General features: G+C 40.4%; 2 protein-coding genes across 6 annotated transcripts in view; both read left to right on the top strand.

Annotated features, from left to right (window-relative positions):
• LOC104595157 (golgin candidate 5-like) overlaps nt 1–1750 on the top strand; it is a 64488-nt gene extending 62738 nt beyond the window's left edge. For both annotated transcript variants that reach the window (XM_010255758.3, XM_010255759.3), the window contains exons 17-20: nt 186–245; nt 321–434; nt 1290–1364; nt 1459–1750. In XM_010255758.3, coding sequence (XP_010254060.1) covers nt 186–245; nt 321–434; nt 1290–1364; nt 1459–1500 — 291 coding nt within the window. In that variant the 3' untranslated portion in view covers nt 1501–1750. The remainder of the gene's footprint in view (nt 1–185; nt 246–320; nt 435–1289; nt 1365–1458) is intronic.
• A 5778-nt stretch (nt 1751–7528) lies between these two features.
• LOC104595156 (putative plastidic glucose transporter 2) overlaps nt 7529–22095 on the top strand; it is a 33986-nt gene continuing 19419 nt past the window's right edge. For 2 of the 4 annotated variants that reach the window (XM_010255757.3, XM_010255756.3), the window contains exons 1-5: nt 7529–7869; nt 8581–8706; nt 9197–9308; nt 9436–9503; nt 9614–9746. In XM_010255757.3, the coding sequence (XP_010254059.1) occupies nt 8610–8706; nt 9197–9308; nt 9436–9503; nt 9614–9746 (410 nt within the window). In that variant the 5' untranslated portion in view covers nt 7529–7869; nt 8581–8609. Of the gene's footprint in view, nt 7870–8459; nt 8707–9196; nt 9309–9435; nt 9504–9613; nt 9747–22095 lie in introns of all 4 variants that reach the window. The other 2 variants (XM_019197385.2, XM_019197386.2) reach the window with 2 other exon arrangements.

The raw sequence follows: 22095 nt of genomic DNA, 5'->3' as shown, positions 1-22095 counted from the left end.
ATGTCAAAATCTTATCATTCTTTAAGTCTAGTTTATTTGGTCTGGGGTAGGAATACTGTTCGTTTCTAAATGTTGATTATTCATGTTATCAATGTCAATATCCAATCTATTTTAGATGATCCACATTAATTTTTGTTTGATCAGTGATGATCCACATTAATTTGTACATTGATTATTCATTCCAGACATCCTTGGAATCCATCCGGGACTCTCTTGCAGAGGAATTAGTTAACATGACAGCACAGGTCAATCTACATCAATTTTCAGTCTGTTCTTATTTCTTGTGATATTGCTTAACTGGAATCTTTATGGATGTTCAGTTTGAAAAATTACGGATGGAGTCAGCTGTGCTGCCTGGCTTACGAGCAGAGCTAGAGGCATTACGAAGAAGGCATTCTAAAGCTCTGGAGTTGATGGGTGAACGTGATGAAGAGGTGCATATTGTGTGGGGTTCTACAAACACAGAGATAGACTTTACCTGGCTAAAGTTTTCAATATTTTCTTTTCGTTTGCTTTTTCCCTGATCGTGAAATAAAAGTGTTTCTTGTTTGCAATTGAGAAATCAGTGCATGTGCTAGCTGTATGTGCTCTGGATCCCGGTTTTCATTTCCTCTTTATCTGAAGCTCCAGTTAAGTTTGAATGAACTGTATGTACAAGGCTGATGGGTGCACTGGGATAAAAAATTAGGTTCGAGCTAGCATAGCACACCAAGAGTTGAAAAGAAAGGAAGCAAACTTGCAGCACTTGCATGAAAGCTCACTTCTTTCTTTTCACTTTCTATTTTATTCTTATTAATATCCCTCAGAGTTTGCAAAAGCTAGTATAGATGTTATAAAATTTGCTGACTCATTTATTCATTTCCAACCTTAAAAGTTATCTCAAGTAGTTGAATTTGATTAGTCCACTTGAAAGGATAAAAATTCACATTCAGATGAGGAGGTTGTTTTTATTTATAGTGAAGCCTGAGAATTTATTTCGGGTATAAGTTAAGAAAAGGAAAAGTAAACTAATTCTAACCTGTCAAACCTTTTAAAAATTAGAAAAGGTAGATTAGACATGCAATCAACATTTCCTTGGCCCTTGTTAGGTCATTGTAAAGCTTCTACTTTTTAACTTAAGCTTGATTAAGTGGCTTAGGGTTCATCAGTTCATGGTGTGTACAAGTGCATGCTTTCAGTTGCTACTGGTGGTCCTATTTCTGATTATGATCACATTAAGAATTCAAAAAGGCATCCTTTTTTTTAGAAGACTAAATTGGTGACTTTTGCAAGTGGATATATTTTTGCAGCTAGAAGAACTTCGAGCTGATATTGTGGACATGAAGGAGATGTATCGAGAGCAAGTAAACTTGCTTGTGACCAAGGTACTTGTATTCTTCCCTGCCGAGGTGCATTTTGTTTTTGGTTCTTGACAATCTTGGTGAAGTCTTTTTCACAATTGTCCTTACTTGTTAGCAGATCCAAAGGTTGAGCTCTTCTACAATCAAAGCCACCACTTGATCTTTGAATTTGGTTATGGTCTTCCCTTTTGTACTGATCAGATGAATTTTCAAAGGTTGTGTTTTTAAATGTACTGGAGATAGATATGTGGCTTCTCCGGTCTATAGCAAGGCTTATTGTTGTATATCACAAATGGAAATAGATGAAATCAATACCAAAATGGTATTGCACATCTCTATTTTTTTTTTTTTATTTCAAAGCAAATTTCTCTTAGTGAATTTACTATCTATTAGGAGCTTGCTTCATTCAAGGTTTTGCCATCAGTGTTGCTTGTTTACTTCTCAGTTTATTGACTGTATTCCGTCTGAGGAGTAGCAATTGTAGACTTTATCATGTAAACATTACTATGTAGAGGCAAGTGACTCCAGCGGGACTGACAGATGACCCCCGAGGCCTAGGGCTGTGCATTTGGGTGGATTCCCAGTTCCCACTTATTAGAATGCCTAGACCGAAATTCAGGGCTTTCTGTGGAATATCAGTGGTGGAACTTTTGATACCATTCTTAATATCACCTTTTAGAAAGCGCCAGTATGCCAATATCGCCTTTGAGCTTGGGGGTTCCGTCATTCCCACATTGGCGAGCTTAGAAGGGGATTGAGCAGCACGAGGAAGACAAGGGAACAACCTGACAAAGGATGAAGGTGGTTTAGGGCTTGGGTACCCACTGAATCTTGGTCATCTCAAGTAGGCCCATGCCAATAGAACAAGGGAGATGTTCCCGATGAGCAGCTGGTATATGTTGTGAGGTAGATGTGAGGAGCAGATCCAGACTCATGCCAATACGTGGTGCCTCTCTTGAAATAAGGATTAGCTGAACAAAATAGCTGTTCCCGCAGGCTGTGGAACCTATGCTATGATAACTCCCCACACTGGTAATATAATAATACATGGGACCTACAATCATTTAATTTCTCATTGTGGGTCCCATGTATTTTATCACTGGTGTGGACCATCTATTGAGACCGGATCTGTTTCTCACACGCACATTCTATCATGCATTGGGAATATCTCCCATGCTTATTAGTTATTATTCATGAGAGATGTTTCCAATGCACGGTGAATGTGCCTGTGAGGCGCTCATTTGTGAGAAGTAGATCCTGCTTCGCATCTATTGCCTATTGAACAGCTATCACGTTTGGTTAATCCGAATTCTCTCGTGTTTTGGCACGTGCCATGGGCATGGGAGTAATTTGGATTCATTCATTCTGTGTAAAATAATGACCAGCCCATGTATTTTGTGACTGTCTGGCCAGCATCATTAGTTCCACAGCCTGCTAAATAATTATTGCGGCCCCACATTTTTTGACTGGTGACTGGTGTGGGGGCATTATCACTGGATCCTATGTTGGCATGTGAGGGCTTCATCCGGTGGATCCACTTATGGGGGAAAGTGGAAGAAGATCATGTATCATTATCAGGCAATGATGCGATGCAAGTTTAGCAAATTGGCAGTACTGATTACTGAAACACTGTATGCGGCCCTAATTTATACCAAAAGACCCTTGTTGCCTTGTTGGTAACAGTCCGGATCTCATGCACTGAAGGATTTTTTATTTTTATGCTAAAAATCAATGAGAATTTATCAAAACTTGCGGGGATGATTTTTAAGAAAAATCAGCTATGCCCGTGTGCGTAGCCTTGCACGTTAAAACGGTGAACCACAGCCTTTGATTTATTGCTGTATATTGAGAGACCGGATCTGCTCCTCACATAGGGTGCCTAACACGCACATCCTACCATGCATTGGGAGCATCTCCCGTACTTGTAAGTTATTTTTCACGGGAGATGTTTCCAATGCATGGTGGATGTGCATGTGTTGAAGTGGCGTTAAGCCATTAAAGTGGAGAGTGGAGACACAATGAATCGAAAGCCGTGCATAAGGGTTAACTTTGGCTGTTGGGGCCCAACAGCATAGGCTGTTGAGACAATTCCTGGGCTGGACATGTTCTGGGCAGTTCACCTATTCACGCCCATGCTTTGGTTTTTAGTCAAAATAAATTAAGATGTAGTGACTAATTTACCCATTGTCATGGTAATGTAGTATTTCTAGAAATTATCTCAACAGCATAGGCTATTGGCTCCCAACAGTTAAAGTTTTTCCCATGCATAAGGTTTAAATTTTAAAAACCATGAGACTAGCACTATCAGATTTCTCCTTGGTGTTTTTGACCAATCAAACTAAAATGTTGCATTAATTTTGATTTTGATGAATTCTCGTTGGCTAATGTACTAAGAATTAGCACCGGATTCAATCCTCACAAGACTGTGCTCACAAAGTACTCAGCCACTTGTAATCATGTATTAGAGATATATATCTATGTACTTTTTAAGTTTATATTCATAAAGAGATATTTTCCATGCATAGCTGCAAGTGACTTTGATGATATTACCATCGAGAGATGTTTCAAATACACGGTGGGGATGGGCTGTGGGACATTGTGGGGCAGAGATACATACTCTTGAAAAAGGTGAGCATGGTCTTAAAAGTACTGAATCCCGGTTCTACAGATTCTTAAGTTCACATTGGCGCCCCCATAGAGCACACTCCACTTGCACATCTCACCATGTATTAATAACATCTTCCTGCAGGGTTGGGATGTGCGGTTGGATGCACGCACGCTGTTCCACAGAGTGCACAGGTAACGTATGTCAGTCTGGGATTCCAATATGAGTCCAGATCTACCTAAAACAATATGTATAAGTAATAATAACACTGGTGAACTAATACGTTTACTTCTGATTTGGTTTTTAAGCTCGTGTTTCTAACTTTGAAAATTTTGGGGATGTGTGTCGGTTGTGTTTATGCATAGTAAATTGGGCAAAAACAAGTTGTGGCCTTTGTAGGCAGGAAGTGCGATGTAATGGTTATTTATTTTACCTTATTATAATAGGCGCCAACAGAAACGCAACTAAAAAACATGTTCGCTCTGAAAGTGAGTTTAATATTTCTCGGGATTAAAAATGCTTGTGCCTCGTGGCACATAGATGCAAACCACAAATAAAAAACACAACAAAGAAAACCTGAAAAATGAGAGTCGGGATCCGCACTCACAGCGCGCCTCACTCGCCTCACAGCATGTCTTAGTCGTACATCGGGAATATCTCCCTTATTTATATTTATTTTTCATGGGGAGATAATACAAGATGAGATGTGGCTGTGAGGCATGTTCCGTAAAGACCAGATCTTAATTCAAAAAAAGGTAAAATACAAAAACCTCCCCTAAAGTTTCTGACAATTATAAAACCTCTCCTATAACTTCATTTTAACAAATACCTCCCTTGAACTTTTGAGAAACTCAACAAAAACCTCTCTTCCGTTACCTTCCAAGACGGAAAATGTTAAGCTGATGCACTAGTTTTTTTTAAATACCTATTCTACCCTTTTATAAATTATTTTACATACAAAATTACTAAAATAACCCTATTTTGACTCAACAAAAACGTTAAAAAATGATCGTTAAAGGATGTTTTTATCAAGTTAAAATAAGGTTATTTCAGTAATTTTGTGTGAAATAATTTATGAGAGTAGAATGGGAATTTGAAAAACAAAACCAATGCATCAGTCTAATGTTTTCCGTTTGGGAAGGTGATGGAAGGGAGGTTTTTGTCAAGTTTCTCCAAAGTTTAGGGGAGGTATTTGTTAAAAAGGAACTATAGGAGAGGATTTTATGATTGTCAGAAACTTCAGGGGAAATTTTTGCATTTTACCCTAAAAACTTACAGGTATGGAGATGTTCCTAATACATAACTGTAAATTCTAATGGAACAACGTGAAGACAGATTTTATGAAGTCGAAATTCCATATCCGTCTGAATGATACACAATACGTAGGCATTTAGGCAATTACACTTGGATCTTGTTTGGTAGATTGATTGGATAATCCAAGATTATATAAAACTCATTTTTACAGAAGCATCATTTTCTGAAGGGTAAAATATATAAAACCTTCCTTAAAGTTTTTAACAATCATAAAAACCTCCCCTATAAATTATTTTACACACAAACGGAAAATATTAAACTACATCAGGTTTTTTTTTAAATACCCATTCTACTCTTTTATAAATTATTTCACACATAATTATTGAAATAACCTTGTTTTAACTTGACAAAAATATCCTTTAGTGGTTATTTTCTAACGTTTTTGTTGGGTTAAAATAGGGTTATTTTGGTAATTTTGTATGTAAAATAATTTATAAAAGGGTAGAATGGGTATTTAGAAAAAACTGGTGCATCAGTCTAACGTTTTCCGTCTTGGAAGGTGGTAGAAGGGAGTTTTCGTCGAGTTCCTCAAAAGTTCAAGGGAGGTATTTGTTAAAATGAAACTATAAGGGGGGTTTTTATGATTACTAGAAACTTTAGGGGATGTTTTTGTATTTTACCCTTTTTTATTTAGGGAGAATGACCGATAACCCCAAGGTCAGAATTCGTAGGCTCAAAGTACATTTGGGGTAGGTGCCAGCTCGGAATTGATGCCAATTCACGGGTGGGTATGGGTGCATAGAATGTGGTTTTTGGACCTTGTGAATGTTTATAGCTTTGCAGTGGGAATCAAAAATCTGCATTAGGCTTGACCGTACTTTTCCGTTTTATTTATTCATGGAGAGATTATGCAAGAGCCGTGAAGAGGGTGTGTGGATAAGATCCAAAATCACTCAAACAGGAGGAGGGTCACAATCTCATGGTGAGACATGATGTGTTAGATGGATCAGCTGCCCACGGAGCACACCCCACAACCTATCCCATCTGTGCATTGGGAACACCTCTCATGGTTGTCGGGGGAGATGTTCCTAGTGCACGGAGGAGATGGGCTGTGGGCAGCTAATTCGTACACATATTGATATACAATAGCATAGACCTGGCAAAAAGTTGACCCAACTTGTGAACTGAACCCAACCCAACCCGGAAAAACAGGGTTAGGGTCTCATATTTAGCTACCCGAATGTGAAAATGATCCGACTCGATCCAACCCCAAAAAAGCTGGGTTGGGTTGGGTCATGGGTCAACCCGCTGACCCAATTGTCAAGTCTAACTGAGATTATTTATGCATTGTTAGAAGTTTCTACTCTTTAATTTTTTCTATTGTCTTTACTTTTTATTGTTTACTCTTTAAATTGTTAAATGTTCAAATTTTTTATTTTATATTTCGAATTTTAAGGTTAATTCTTTTAATTTTGACATTTTTCATATAACTTTTCTTTATTTTTTTTTAAATTTCAATTATTTTTTGGATGACCCGAATTGACCCATGGGTCAAACCTAACCAGAATTTAAGGTTAGGGACTAGCATTTGATAACCCAACCCGAAGCCCAAACCGACCCGAAATCAACCCAAAGTAGTTTAGATTTGCTCTCAACACCATCCCAATAAATCTATTACAATTATACATCAGAAATATCTCCCCATAATGATAGAGTCCAAATTTGCTCCTCAAACCAAATTCACAATATATCCTAACCGCACATTGGAAACATATTCCATACTTGTATGTTATTCAGGAGAGATGTTCTTAACACATGTGGGATATGATGTGAGATTGGTATGATTTGCGATGCCTCACAGCCACAACAACTCCCATGAATGGTAACAAACAACAATGGGAGATGTTCCTAATGTGCGGCTAAAATGTGCTGTAAAGAGCATTTACGAATAGATCTAGACTCTGATTTGTGATCTCTGAGGAGCAAATCCCGATTCTGCCCAGTTCAAATCTATTCCTCCCAAAGCACTCCTCACGTCGACCTCACAGCATGTATCAACACATAAGAAACATCTCCCAAGTCGAGTTGCATGTTATTATCCCAATTCGAGTTGGGATCCACTCTGGTCGAATTGGGATCTCATGCCAATAAAATACCTTCCAACACCCTACCAACATGATCTCCGCACATCTCGGTGTTGGAATGTATTTTGTTGGTAGAAGATCCGGACTCGCTTTGATGTCTGAAACCTTGTACAGCTGACAAGTTGTACGGGCCCCACGCTCCCAGGGCCGTATTATACGATGGTGACGGGTAGTTGATGGCCTTCACGTTCCATTCTGGCAAGCGAGAAATCTCCTACCACCAGTCACCACGAGTAACTCCTTGAATTAAACGTAATCATGTACGGTGTAAAGTGTTAACACGACGACCAAAGCGGTAGAGTCCAGATGTTTCTTTTTCTTTCTTCGTCGGTCTTCCTTGCTCCATAGACTTCGCGACTCCAGTAAGCGAACGTCAGAAGATTCAGAACTACCGCCATCTGTTTGGCGGGTGTCTCCGTTCTTTCCTACCAAGGAATTATCCACTAAGCTGAGGACTTTATTACTTTTATTTCGATCCTTGCCTTTGTCTTTCATCACTGCAAATCATTTAAAAGCTGAGGAAAAGGTAATTCGCTTCAGATTCCTGATTTCGGCCAATGATTCCATCCAATCATTTAATTTCTGTTTTTGGATTTCTGGTCAGAAACTGGTTTATCGGATTCAAATTCATATTTTGTAAATTTACTTTTTTGACTATATTTAATTGTACACGCGAATGATATAAATTTCTATGTGGAGATTCTGTTTGTATTCTGAATTTCTTCTCTATACAAAATTCTAGTTGCTTCACTCATCCTCTCCCTTTCTGAATCTTTGATCCGAATAGATTATATTAGAGCCAGCTCTTCTTAACTAGTGACGAACGGAGGTTCGTAATTTTAGCCTTTTAGGTAGAATTTCCACTGTTTTTGTTATTGACTATTATTTTTTTTAATAATTAAAACGTCTACAGCAAACTGGAGTTAGTTTCATGTTCTTGTTTTGGACGTGGGAGTTTTTCTTTTATTTGATCCCTGATAAAACTCATCTACTCTAGAACTCTGCACTGTCATGTTCTTCATACTTTTGATCTTCTTGTTTGCGTTTTATATTGGCATTTGGCGAGCTATTAGTTTAGCATTCTCTTTACTTACTGCTTTTCCCCCATTCTACAAGGGTGTGGTTGCTTGAAATACTGGTAGATGTGTTAGGAAAGACTCTGGCATGGAAGACCAATGTCATTATTCTTTGTATCGGGATGCTGTGCACAGGATTGATGGTTGATTTAGTGTTGCAGTTTTAGTCCTAGGTTGAACCTTTTTCGGCATGCGGGGTCGTCAAACTTCATGGGAAGCTTACTCGATGTACAAGCGGATGCCGTCGAGAGACTATACGAATTCAGCAGACAGAGTAGAAAATCCAGGTGCTTGTAATTTCTCGTTTCTTAACACCATTAATGGTTCTTTCCCTTCACTGTTTTTGATCTGCCCACTGTATAAAAAAGAAAAAGGTCGAGATTCCACATCATTTTATTGTGGTGCTTCCATTTTTTTGCCTGTATTACAGATTGCAGAAAATAGTTATCGTTCACCAAGTTTATCATTTCAGTGATAGACTTGAGAATCTAGGAGTCAATTGTGATTCTTTGGTGATGTAGCACTAAAGTGCCTCCTGGGATATCTCTTCTCTCTCTCTCCCTCTTCCTCTCTCACTTTCTCTCTCTCTTTTTATTTATGTTGAAGTAGTTTCTTAATGATATTTAGCTTTTTCTTATTCATGTGTTGGGGTTATTCTTGAAAAGTAGCAAACGTATTGGAGAAGTGGTTGCTTCCCCACAGAAAAGTAGAGTTTGGATTTAGATCTGTATATGTTTAGTTTGGGATGATACATGACTAATTTTTTCTATTTTTTAGCTCATTTGCAGAATGGTATGGAGCCAGAAGCTACAAACCCTTCCTGGAGGCTCTCTTTGCCACATGTACTTGTGGCAACCATCTCTTCATTCTTATTTGGCTACCATCTTGGGTCTGTTGAGCATGTTCACAACCTCAGTTATCATCTTTTGATTTTTATATTCTAGTTTTTTATTTGTGGTTTTAATTCTTCTTCTAAGAATCGTTAAATTGGTGGTGTTTGGTTTTGCTAAATACAGTGTAGTTAATGAACCACTTGAAAGCATTGCTGTGGATCTTAATTTTGGTGGTAATACCCTGGCTGAAGGTACTTACTGCAATGAATCTGTATTGTTTGCTTACTGGGTTTTTATTTGCATTCAGATTTCTGTTTCAGTGGTCTGTTTTAAAAGTTTCTCTACCCTCTGTTAAATAAAGGCCTAGTTGTGAGTACATGTTTGGGTGGTGCCTTTGTTGGATCTCTACTCAGTGGTTGGGTTGCTGATGGTGTTGGGCGCCGCAGGGCCTTCCAGATTAGTGCTTTGCCAATGATAGTTGGGGCTTCTCTGAGGTATAATTGTGAACTGACAAATAAAAATGCACTTTTTCTTTATTTTTTTTATATAGGTTATACTTATGGTTTTTGTTTAGTAAGAACTAAATGGAGCTTTATTTGATAACTGGAAAATGCATTTATTTTTATTCCAAAATATGTCGTTTTATATTTCTTGTTTGTGCATCTTTGCACTTGTTTACTTGTGGAGTTCCTACACCTCTTAGTGGGTGAAGCTTTGGGCCATATGTCAAATCTTCCTTAGAAGTCTTATTGATATTACTGCATTTTTTGTATCTTTGTTGAGTGTCATTTTTTCTTTTTTTTTCGGTAGTTGGCTTCATTTGTCCATCTGTACCTACTAGTGGTGAAGTATAGTAGTTTTTCTCTTTGTATTATACTTGTTTTGGCAAGACAGCTAGGAATAGTATTGCATGGACTCTCCTAAAGTGATGGCATCTTCGTGTCTGATGCATGTCAAATTCTGAAAGTCCATGGATTGTTGAGGGGCACTTATACATGACATTTCCTTCTTATTTCATAGCTTATTTTACCTAAATGAATGTAAAATGGAGAATATCCATCTCTCATGACATCATTATCATCCATGCCTTATCCCAACTATATGGGGTCAGCTACATGAATCCAGTTTCGCCAATCTGTTTTATTTAAAGCCATATCCACTGTTAAATTATCAGTGCTTAAATCATTTCTTACTACTTTTACCCATGTCCTTTTTGGTTTACCCTGAGCTACTAGCCCCTTCAATGCGTAACAAATCACTTCTTCTAACTGGCGCAGTTGGTGGTCTTCTATGCACATGACCAAACCATCTTAATCTACTCTTGCTTATTTTATCACCTATTGAAGTTACTTCTAGGTTCCTATGGATAACTTCATTCCTAATCCTATCCTTTCTAGTTTTTCCACTCATCTATCTTAGCATTTGCATTTCTACCACTGAATATCCATCTTTCATATCAAACATTATTTAGTAACGAAGACAACATTGTAGATCCCTTTGTTGGTGTATAACGTTAGAATTTTTTTTTGAGGAAAATGTAACATATATTAAGAGGAACACATGTACATGAGGGGATGTAAAGCTAAAACAAATAAACAAAGAGCCCCAAAAAACAAAAAATCAGGACATCACACTATTGCTATACAATTCATTTCTGTGCACCCCAGCCTTAGCTAAACTATCAATGACAGAATTCAATTCTCTTGGGATCCAACGAAGAGAAGAGCAAGATAATGAGCTTCAGTCAGAAAGTGACTAAGTCTCCACAGCCCTCTATCCTGAGTCCCTAACCAGTTTATGACAATGGCTGGATCTCCCTACACCAAGAGTGGAGATATGCCAAGCTGAAAAGCAATTCACAGACCCGTAGAGCTGCTAGAACTTCTGCTTTCACAATATTGGCGACTCCAGTTGGACCACTGAAGGCCCACAGAACCTCTCCCTATGAAAACAAAACGCCACCATTGCTTGTGGGCCCTGGGTTGTCAAAAGAGCTTCCATAGAAAAAGAAGATGAACTTCAGTCCAACTTGCAATGGTATATAATGTTAGAATGCAAAAGTTATAAACCACTTTAGTGTCAGCTCGAGAAAGAGAGAGAGAGCAGAGAGAAAGACAAAAGTCCAGATCTGTCAGGGTTGATCAATCTGATCGAACCAACCCAGAAAAGATGTATTTATATTAAAATTATGTGAATAGACAAGACTGTCCTTACAAAGAGAATAAAAAGATATGTACACTAAAGTACACGCCTATTATTGTACAAGAAAGAAAAAATAAAGTACAGAACAATAGAATTACAAAACTACCCTTCAGTAGTTCTTCTACACTCCCCCTCAAACTGATGCTGGGGTAGAAGCATCAGTTTATCAACAAGGAAATTATATCGGGCTTTGGTGAAGAGATCCGAAAGCTGTAGACCCGATGAAACATGTGGGAGAGAGATGTGACCCGCATGAAGAAGGTCACGAATGAAGTGACAATCCACCTCAATATGTTTAGTTCTCTCATGAAATACAGGATTGGTTGCAGATGCAAATCAGTCCTCAAATATTAGGTGTAAATTTGAAGATTAGAAGAAAAAGGAAGAAGAGAAGTAAGAGCAGCAATACAAGAGAAGAAGATGGTGAAAAGAGAAGGAAGAAGAAGAAGAAATCGAATCATCTCTCCTTTCTCCTCTAACCCTTTTTTATTAAGAATTAAAGTTAGAGTAATGGCAAGTATGCCCTTAAGTGGGCGGCCAGCTAGGTAGTAACATAAAGAGATTAAACAAAAAAGAAATAACAGACCCATTAAGGGAGGCCCATTAGCCAACACTAAAAGAAAAGATATTAAAAGAGAAGATACTAGGGCCCATTCGGCCCAATCTCTTTACACTTCCCCTCAAGTTGAGCATAGATGTCAATCATGCCCAGCTTGCTTATATAGTGTGTCATTTTCCCTCTTGGAACTCCCTTGGTCAAGATATCAGCCAATTGCTCATCTGATGTGATGAATGGCAAACAAACTTCTCCTGAGGAAACTCTTTCCCTTATAAAATGTCTATCAACCTCAATGTGCTTAGTTCTGTCATGTTGAACAGGATTATGTGCAATGTTGATAGCTGCTTGGTTGTCACAGTAGAGCATCATTGGCTTCTCGTAGTCAACCCCTAATTCTTCTAGAAGGGATTGTAGCCACAGTAATTCTGACACACCATGTGCCATTGCCCCGTATCCTGCTTCAGCTGAGGATCTAGCAACTACAGACTATTTCTTACTCCTCCATTACACAATGTTCCCAGTGACCAGAGCACAATAACCTGAGGTGGATCTTCTATCATCAATACATCTTGCCCAATCAGCATCAGTGAAAGCTTCCAGCTTCATATGTCCATGTTTAGCAAATAGAATACCTTTCCCTGGAGTACTTTTCAAGTAACACAGAGCCCTTTCTGCAGCAGCTAAATGAGTATCTCTGGGAAAATGCATAAACTGACTAATAACACTTACTGCATAGGAAATATCTGGCCGAGTCATGCAAAAATATAACAACTTCCCAAGCAGTCTCTAAAACACCCCCTTATCAGATAAAAGCTCACCATCTGTAGCAGAAAGCTTATGATTAGGATCAATAGTAGTGGAGATTGGTTTAGCTCCAAGTTTACCGGTCTCAGCAAGGAGGTCAAGGACATATTTACGCTAAGAAATGAAGATACCATCCTTAGATCTAGCAACTTCAATGCTCAAAAAATACCGAAGATCTCCCAAATCCTTGATCTCAAATTCAGAGTTGAGAAATCCTTTTAGTTTACTGATCTCTTCAGTGTCATTACCCGTGACCACAATATCGTCAACATAAACTATCAAGAAGGTCATCAGAGAGCCATTTCTCTTCAAGAACAGAGTATGATCAGATTGAGTTTGTGTGTAGCCAAAGGAGACAAGAGCAGCCCTAAACCTTTCAAACCAAGCCCGAGGAGACTGTTTGAGACCATAAATAGATTTCTGCAGTTTACACACCTTGCCTTGCATTTCCGTCCCATACACCCCTGGAGGCAGAGACATATAGACCTCTTCATGCAGGTCTCCATTCAAGGCCAGTCAAAAGTAGCGGCTAGAGATAACAAAACCCTGACTAAGGCCATCTTAGCTACAGGAGAAAATGTCTCAAGATAGTCAATACCATACATTTGAGTGTAGCCCTTAGCAACCAACCTAGCCTTAAACCTCTCAATAGAGCCATCAGAGTGATATTTAATGGTAAACACCCATTTACAACCCACTGGTTCCTTCCCTTCAGGCAAGTCAACAATATCCCAGGTATGGTTCTTATGCAAAGCATCCAGTTCAGCCATCATAGCATCCCTCCATTCAGCTTGAGATAAGGCTTCCGGTACGGACCTGGGTATCACATGGGAAGAAACAGATGCAAGAAAAGAGTAGTAGGAAGGAGAGAGAAGGCTGTAAGACAGGTGTTTGGAGATACAATGGGCTGTACACTTCCGCTTGCCCTTGCAGAGAGCAATAGGAAGGTCAAGGTCTGGGAAAGCTGTAGATGGGTCAGAAGAAGGCTGACCTGTTACCTCAGGAATGATGGGAGGAGCAAGAGGCTCTTCTGAAGGAGTAGAAACAACCTGCCCATGTCTGAATCTCTGCCTTTGGTACCACCTTTGGAGAACAGGAGGAGGAATTATAGGAGAATGAGGTGGAGGAGGAGGAGGAGTAGGAATATCGGAGGTAGGTCCAGTGGTAGAAGTGGACACCTCATGATAGGACTCAAGAGGAATGGGAAGAGGAACAACTGGAGACATAGCAAAGGGCTCTTCAGATTTCTCCCCCTCAGGAGGAATGCTAAAGAAAGGAGTCAACTCAACAAAGGTGACATCCCGAGATACAAAACGGGTGCCACGAACTGGATCAGAGCAGCAATATCCCTTCTGTGTGGAAGCATATCCCAGAAAAACACATTTATGAGCCTTAGGTTCAAACTTGTGCCTTTGATGACTGTGAATATGCACATAGCAAGTGCACCCAAAAACATGGAGAGGAAGAGAAAAGATATCCTCATCCGGGAAGAGAAGGCTAAAGGGGGTTTTAAAGTCAAGGACCCGGGAGGGCATATGGTTGATAAAAAAAGTAGCAGTAAGAACAACATCTCCCCAAAATTTTATAGGAACATGGGATGCAAACAAGAGGGATCTGGCAACTTCAACCACATGTCTGTTCTTCCTTTCCGCCACCCTGTTTTGTTGTGGAGTGTAGGAACAAGAACTTTGATGAATAACCCCAAAAGTTTCAAGATAGGTGGAGAGGGTTCTCTCAAAATACTCCTTAGCATTATCAGAACGGAATATTTTGATATGAGTGTTAAACTGGGTGAGGATGAGCTCATGAAATTTTTGCACAATAGCTGGTACTTCATCCCTGGATTTCATGAGATAAATCCAAGTGTAATGCGAATAGTCATCAATAAAAAGGATAAATAACCCCCCATATTTGGCAAATGATATGGCCCCCACACGTCAGAGTGAACAATATGGAAAGGAGAAAGAGATCTTTTATTGCTTACTGAATAGGAATGTCTACAATGCTTTGCCAGTTCACACGACTCACAGTGAAGACTCGATAAAGACACTCCCTTAAACATATCTGGAAACAAATGACTCAAAGCAGAAAATGACAAATGACCAAATCGAAAGTGACATAACAAAATTTTGTTAACAGACTCTGACAAAACTGACTCTAAGGCAACTCCATGAGGTGGTCCCAAAGCTCGATCCGGTGTGTCCAGCAAGTATATTCCGTTCGCCTCATGGCCACTCCCAATCATCCTCTGAGATTGCAGGTCCTGAAAAACACAATGAGTGGGAAAGAAGGTTATGCTGCAATTCATGGATTTAGTTAAGCTACTAACAGATAAAAGGTTTGTGTTAAGTTTAGGGACATGGAGGACAAAGGATAAATAAAGGGTGTTAGAGGTTTTTATATCTCCTTTACCAGAGATGGGAGCAAGAGACCCATCAGCAAGGGATATTTTCTCTTTGCCAGAGAGAAGGTGGTATGAGCAGAAGAGATTAGACAGGCTGGTCATATGGTCTGATGCATCGGAATCAATAATCCAAGGGATTTTATGATTACCTGAAATTGAAGCATGATGTGCAAAAGCACGAATACCTGAGTGAGAAAATGCTGATGAAGATGATGTGTTGTTGGAAGGGTGAGATGAAGAAATCGTAGCTTCCAAGTGATTTAGGATCCTCCCATACTTTTCAAAATCCGCCTTCATTGCTGCCAACTGCTCAATGGTTGATTTCTCTTCACTCTCCTTATTTCCTCCTTCAGGTACTATAGCAACATTAGCTGTCATAGGCTTTCCTACCTGACTGCCCTTCTTAGAGCTGTTGTTATTCTTAAACCTATCAGGGAGAAGCTTAGGATGAAGCTTCCAGCAAGTGTCCTTTGTATTCCTTAGTTTCTTGCAATATTCACATATCTGCTCCTTTTTCTCAATAGGACCCTTTGGCTTTATTCCAGCATGTGCAAAGTGTTCTATAGGTGGACCCTGCAACTGAACCTGCCGCCTACTCTCCTCACTACTTATCATAGCATATGCCTGTGAAAGAGTAACCTCATCTCTGGCCAGGATATTTTGCTTAATGATGTCAAACTCAGGGTTGAGTCCAGTGAGAAATTCAAACACCCTATTTCTCTCCTCCAACTTCCTATACATTTCAGCATCATTCTTACTCTCCCATACAATTGTTTCCATAACATCAATTTCTTGCCATAGGGATTTCAGTATAGAGTAGTAGATTGCTACACTCTTCTCCCCCTGTCTTAGGTTCTTCACATCACTTTTCAACTTATATACTCTGGCTACATTCAATTTCTATGAATAGGTCTCAGTAACACTGTCCCATATCTCCTTAGCCGAAGACATCTAAAGATAATGCTGACTTATATGAGGTTGCATAGAATTGACCAACCATCCTATGACAATATAGTTCTCTTGCATCCATTTTTCAAATTCAGGGTCTGTCTCTTTGGGTTTCACTTTACTACCTATGAGATGCCCGAGTTTTCCTTTACTACAGACATAAATTCTTATAGACTGTGCCCAAGAAAGATAATTTGTCCCATCTAGCTTGATTATGGTTACACCAGTCAAAATGGAATCTACCGAGCCAAGGCCTGAAACCGACACTTGCTTGAACTCACTTTCGTATGGCTCCACTAATCAAACAAAAATCAAAGAACCAGAAATTTTGTCTATATAAACTTACTTGAAGTCAAACCAGAACCCAGATGCTTGAAAACTAGGGTTTTACTCTGTCCAGTTGTTGGGGAGAAAGAGAGAAGATGCAACTGCTCCTACCAGACCTACCCAATCTCTTCCAAGCCTGAACCGCCCTCCTTTAGGAGTCACAAGACACCTCCCAAGCACAGAGCGCCACACCCAAGCTTCACCTTTACCTGTACCTTCGAAAATCTCTAATCGGCTAGGGTTTTGGGCAGCAACAGAACAACACTGCTTCTTGGCAATATCCAGCCAGATTTAAACTCTCCAAACCCTCTACCAACTAGGCCAGAGATCCTCTGTACTTTAGAGAACCTATCTCTCCATACACTCTCTTAACCTAAGGGTGTATGGGAAAAGAAGAAAAGAAAAAAGGAAGAAATAGACCTGCTCTGATACCAAGATGCAAATCAGTCCTCAAATATTAGGTGTAAATTTGAAGATTAGAAGAAAAAGGAAGAAGAGAAGTAAGAGCAGCAATACAAGAGAAGAAGATGGCAAAAAGAGAAGGAAGAAGAAGAAGAAATCGAATCATCTCTCCTTTCTCCTCTAACCCTTTTTTTATTAAGAATTAAAGTTAGAGTAATGACAAGTATGCCTTTAAGTGGGCGGCCAGCTAGGCAGTAACATAAAGATATTAAACAAAAAAGAAATAACAGGCCCATTAAGGGAGGCCCATTAGCCAACACTAAAAGAAAAGATATTACAAGAGAAGATACTAGGGCCCATTCAGCCCAGTCTCTTTACAGTTGCAATCTTGATTGCACTCATGTTGTCTGCAAACAGAGGAATAGTAGATGAGTGATCAATATTCATGTCATGAAGGAGTGCCTTAAGCCAGATTATCTCACTATAGACTGAAAACATGGCTCTGTACTCGGCTTTAGTAGATGGCTTGGAAACCGTTTGTTGTTTGTTGCATTTCCAAGAAATCAGAGAATCACCAGGGAATATACAACCGGCCCAGTCAACATCTGCATAAGCTCGGAGTTGTGTGGATGAAGAGGATGAGAAAAATAGGCCATATGAGAGTGTGCTCCATACATAACGAATAATTCGGAGAACTGCCGAATAGTGAGGCTGACGTGGAGCTGAAACAAACAGACTCACAATCTGAACCGCATAGGAGATGTTAGGTCTAGTCATGGTGAGGTAGATAAGACTACCTACAAGCTGTCTATACAAAGTAGCATCAGGAAGAAGGTCACCCTCATCTTTACTCAACTTACAATTGTTAGCGTAGGGGTATTTCTGTCTTTATACATTGATTGATGTTGATGATTTGTAGTGTTGTGTTGGAACATGTGCTCTTAACTTAAGTAAGGGCACATAGGTCTTTTCAGTCATGTTTTAATAATAATATAAATACTTACTGGCCGACTGGGAGAAGTCAAGTTGACTCTGTCAGTTCGAACCAGAATTCTCTCTTCTCTCTTTCTCTCTCTCTCTCTCTCTTTCTCTATCACCTTTTCTTCTTCTACATAACTGAACTCAGTCAGGCCGAACTCTAAGGCAGACCTGAATTATAACATGGTATCAGAGCAGGTTAAATCTGCCTAGATTTTTGCTTGCCTAGGGTTCATTCTCTGCGCACCCCATCTAGGGTTTTCCTCCTTTTTTTCTGTGTTCGATTGGAGATAAGGGAAAGGGCTGAAAAGGAGTGATCGCCCTCTTCCCTTGGGGGTCTCTATGCCTCCAGTCAGGTCGTATGTGGTCGGCTGCTGTGATTTCTGAGATCGCCCTCTCCTAGTAGAGGAAGAATCGTGGGCCGAACTGTGTGGGCAGTGGCTGTTGTGTGTGGCGGTTGTGTGTGAAGCGGCTGTTGTGTGTGGACTGCTCTCTTGCTCGTATGGGTGTTACTTCAGCGATAAGGTAAGAGATTTCAGTGCATGATTTCTGTTATGGATTAAATAGGAGGTGTGTTTCAGACCATATGCTAGGGTTTCGGCCAGTAAGTGCTAGGGTTTATGCTGGTTTCTTTGTGCTTTTTGAAGGAAGATATATGATCATATAGTGGTGAGATTTCAGGTAGTTGTAGGAGTAGGGTTTGTGGTGTGAGCACACTTTTCAGCAAACAACAAGTGCTGAAATCAGTGTGACAGGTGTGATCTAGGGTTTGTGGTGTAAAGAGCACACATTCCAGCAACAATTAGTGCTGCAATCAGTGTGACAGGTGTGACCTAGTGGTGTGTAGTGTGCAAATCTCAGTGATAATAGAATTCAGCAAGTGTGCAGAATTGGTTATAACATAATGGGAGACAATAATGATTATAAACCTAGTGTGATGGTGCCTACAGACTACCTGAATGTTCAGATGACCTCCATTAAGTTAAATGGAGAGAATTATGTGCCTTGGGCTAAATCCGTTGAAGTCTTTCTGAAGGCAAAGAAGAAGGTAAAACACATCAGAGAGGAGAAACCCTCCTCTGACTCTCACGAGTATGAAGACTGGGAGCAAGAGGATGCTCAGATCATCACATGGTTGTGGAACGGTATGGAACCCAGGATTAGTGTGAACTTCATGTTCCTTGATACTGCCAAAGATGTGTGGGACCATGCGAAGAAATTGTATTTGGGGCAGGACAATACAACCAGAGTTTATCAGCTTTATCAAGAGTACTTTAATTTGCAATAGGGCAATCGGAGTCTTGAGGAGTACTATGCCAACATGAGGAACATACGTAATGAGTTGAATGTCTATCATCCTCTCACTTCTGATGTCAAAATTCAGCAACAACAGAGAGAGCAGCTTGATGTGACTAGATTTTTGGTGGGACTAAAGTCTGAATATGAACCAGTACGGGCTCAAATATTAGGGGGATCAGCTCTTCCGTCCCTAGAAGAGGTATTTTCTCGACTTCGGAGGATTTCTATCGGATCTACTGAGAACTCTAATATCTCAGATAGATCTGCCTTTGCTGCATCGAGAGGCCGTGGTGGTAGAGGTGGAGCTCGGGGAGCTCAGTCTGGCCGTGGTGGTGGTAGTGGTTCTGCATATGGCCGAAGTGGCAATGGTGGGTCTACTCATAATCGTGGTGGTGGTCGTACTGGGAGCAGAGATTCAGGGGGAGCCCGTGGTAGAGGACGTAGCTCAGGCCCGAGGAAGTGCACTCATTGTGGTATGGATGGACATACCATCAACTATTGTTATGATCTACATGGTCCTCCCTCAACCTGGGCCAATCATGCCGCGACCGGTGACTCAAGTTCCAGCTTTAGACAGGAGAATCATTCATCTGACCAGTTGCCTCCTACATCCACAGATGGTCCCATGAAGGAGATGGTGAGTGTTCCCCGTGATGAATATGAGAGGTTTATCCAATCACATCAGAACACGACGACTTTTGCTCACTCAGGTATGGCTTGTCTGGCATCTACACCCAATCCCTGGATCATTGACTCTGGAGCCTTCGATCACATGACTGGAACTCCAGGTGTGTTTTCCTCCTTATCTCATTGCTCAACATCACAATCTGTCACCCTTGCTAATGGTTCCACATCCTCAATTTGTGGTGTTGGTAATGTTGACCTAGATCCTGTATCCCTCTCATCAGTTCTGTATGTTCCTAAATTGCCTTTTAACCTTATTTCTGTTAGTAAGCTGACCAAATCACTTAACTGCTCCATTACCTTTTATCCTTCTATGTGTGTCTTTCAAGATCTCAAGACGGGGATGAAGATTGGTGGAGGGCATGAAGCAGGTGGACTGTATTATCTTGACGGTGGTGGTGGTAGAACTTCAACAGCTCTCCAGTGGCACTGCCGATTTGGTCATCCGTCGCTAAAAGTCTTGAAGTTCTTGGTTCCGTCCTTGAGTCAGCTTTCTGTTTTGGATTGTGAGTCGTGTCAGTTTGGGAAACACCATCGTGTTCTCTTTAGTTCTAGGGTTGATAACTGTGTGTCGAGTCCTTTTTCTTTAGTTCATTCAGATGTTTGGGGTCCTTATAAAGTGGTCATATAATGGATATAGATATTTTGTCATTTTTGTGGATGATTTTTCAAGGATGACGTGGCTCTATTTAATGAAAGAAAGAAGTGAATTGTTTACCATTTTTCAAAAATTTTATGTTGAGATTCGTAACCAATTTGGTACCCATATCAAAGTTTTTCGTTCTGATAATGGCCGCGAATATTTATCCTCATCATTTTAGGAATACCTGGACCAACACGGCATTATACATCAGACCTCGTGTACCTACACCCCACAACAAAACGAGGTGGCTGAGAGAAAGAATCGCCATCTCCTTGAAACAACAAGATCTCTAATGCATCACATGCATGTTCCCAAACCTTTTTGGAGTGATGCAGTGCTTACCTCTTGTTTTCTGATTAATCGGATGCCCACGTTCATCCTTGATGGTCATTCTCTGTTTCAGGTCTTGTTTCCCACTTTGTCTCCGTTCCCTCTTACGCCGAGAGTTTTTGGGTGTGTCTGTTTTGTCCATAATCTGGGTCCTGGGAACGACAAGTTTGATGCCCGTTCTCTCAAGTGCATCTTCCTTGGCTATTCTCGGACCCAGAAAGGGTATAGGTGTTACCATATTGGTTCTCGACGGTCCTTTGTGTGTGCTGATGTCAGTTTCTTTGAGTCTACTCCGTTCTTTTTGGGGTCTGGTAATGCTTCTTCCTCCTCATCACCTCCTCTTCCACTTCCCGTTGTCGATCCTCCTCCCTTTGTTCTAGTCGTGCCCAAATCCTTGCCTCCGGTGCCACCACCTGTTGAACGCCCACCTATCCGTCATATGTATACACATCGCCCACGTGCACCAGCTACTACTCCTCCGGCTACATCTCCGTCAATGGATCCGGCACCAGAACTGCACTTAGCATCTGAGATTGATCTACCCATTGCTTTGCGGAAAGGTAAACGTACTTGCACCCTTCATCCCATTTCTAATTATGTTTCTCTTACTCACCTTTCCGCTTCCCATCGCCAGTTTGTTACCTTGTTATCATCGGTTATTGTTCCTAAAGATGTCCAGGAAGCCCTTGCCTCTCCAGGGTGGTGCCGTGCCATGGAAGAAGAACTCTCAGCCCTTCATCATAATCATACTTGGGACCTCACTGCTCTTCCTCCTGGGAAGCAAGCTGTTGGTTGTAAATGGGTTTATACGGTTAAGTATCTGCTTGATGGTAGTGTTGAACGCCTGAAAGCGCGATTAGTTGCAAAAGGGTACTCCCAAACCTATGGCATTGACTACACAGAGACCTTCTCACCGGTTGCTAAGATAGGGTCCGTTCGTGTTGTGATCTCTCTTGTAGCCATGTATGAGTGGCCACTATATCAACTTGATATCAAGAATGCCTTTTTGCATGGTGACTTACTCGAGGAGGTCTACATGGAGCAACCTCCAGGGTTTGTTGCTTAGGGGGAGGATGGTAAGGTGTGCAGACTAAGGAAGGCTATATATGGGCTTAAATAGTCTCCTCGAGCATGGTTTGGTAGGTTCAGTGAGGTGGTAAAGAAGTTTGGTATGAAACAGTGCAAAGTTGACCATTCTATATTTAGTCATGACTCTCCGGGAGGAAAAATACTGTTGGTGGTGTATGTAGATGATATTGTTAT

Source organism: Nelumbo nucifera, chromosome 2 (assembly GCF_055504915.1).
Source record: "Nelumbo nucifera cultivar China Antique chromosome 2, China Antique-T2T, whole genome shotgun sequence".
Lineage (NCBI taxonomy): Eukaryota > Viridiplantae > Streptophyta > Magnoliopsida > Proteales > Nelumbonaceae > Nelumbo > Nelumbo nucifera.
This window is presented reverse-complemented; position numbering and strand designations above follow the sequence as displayed.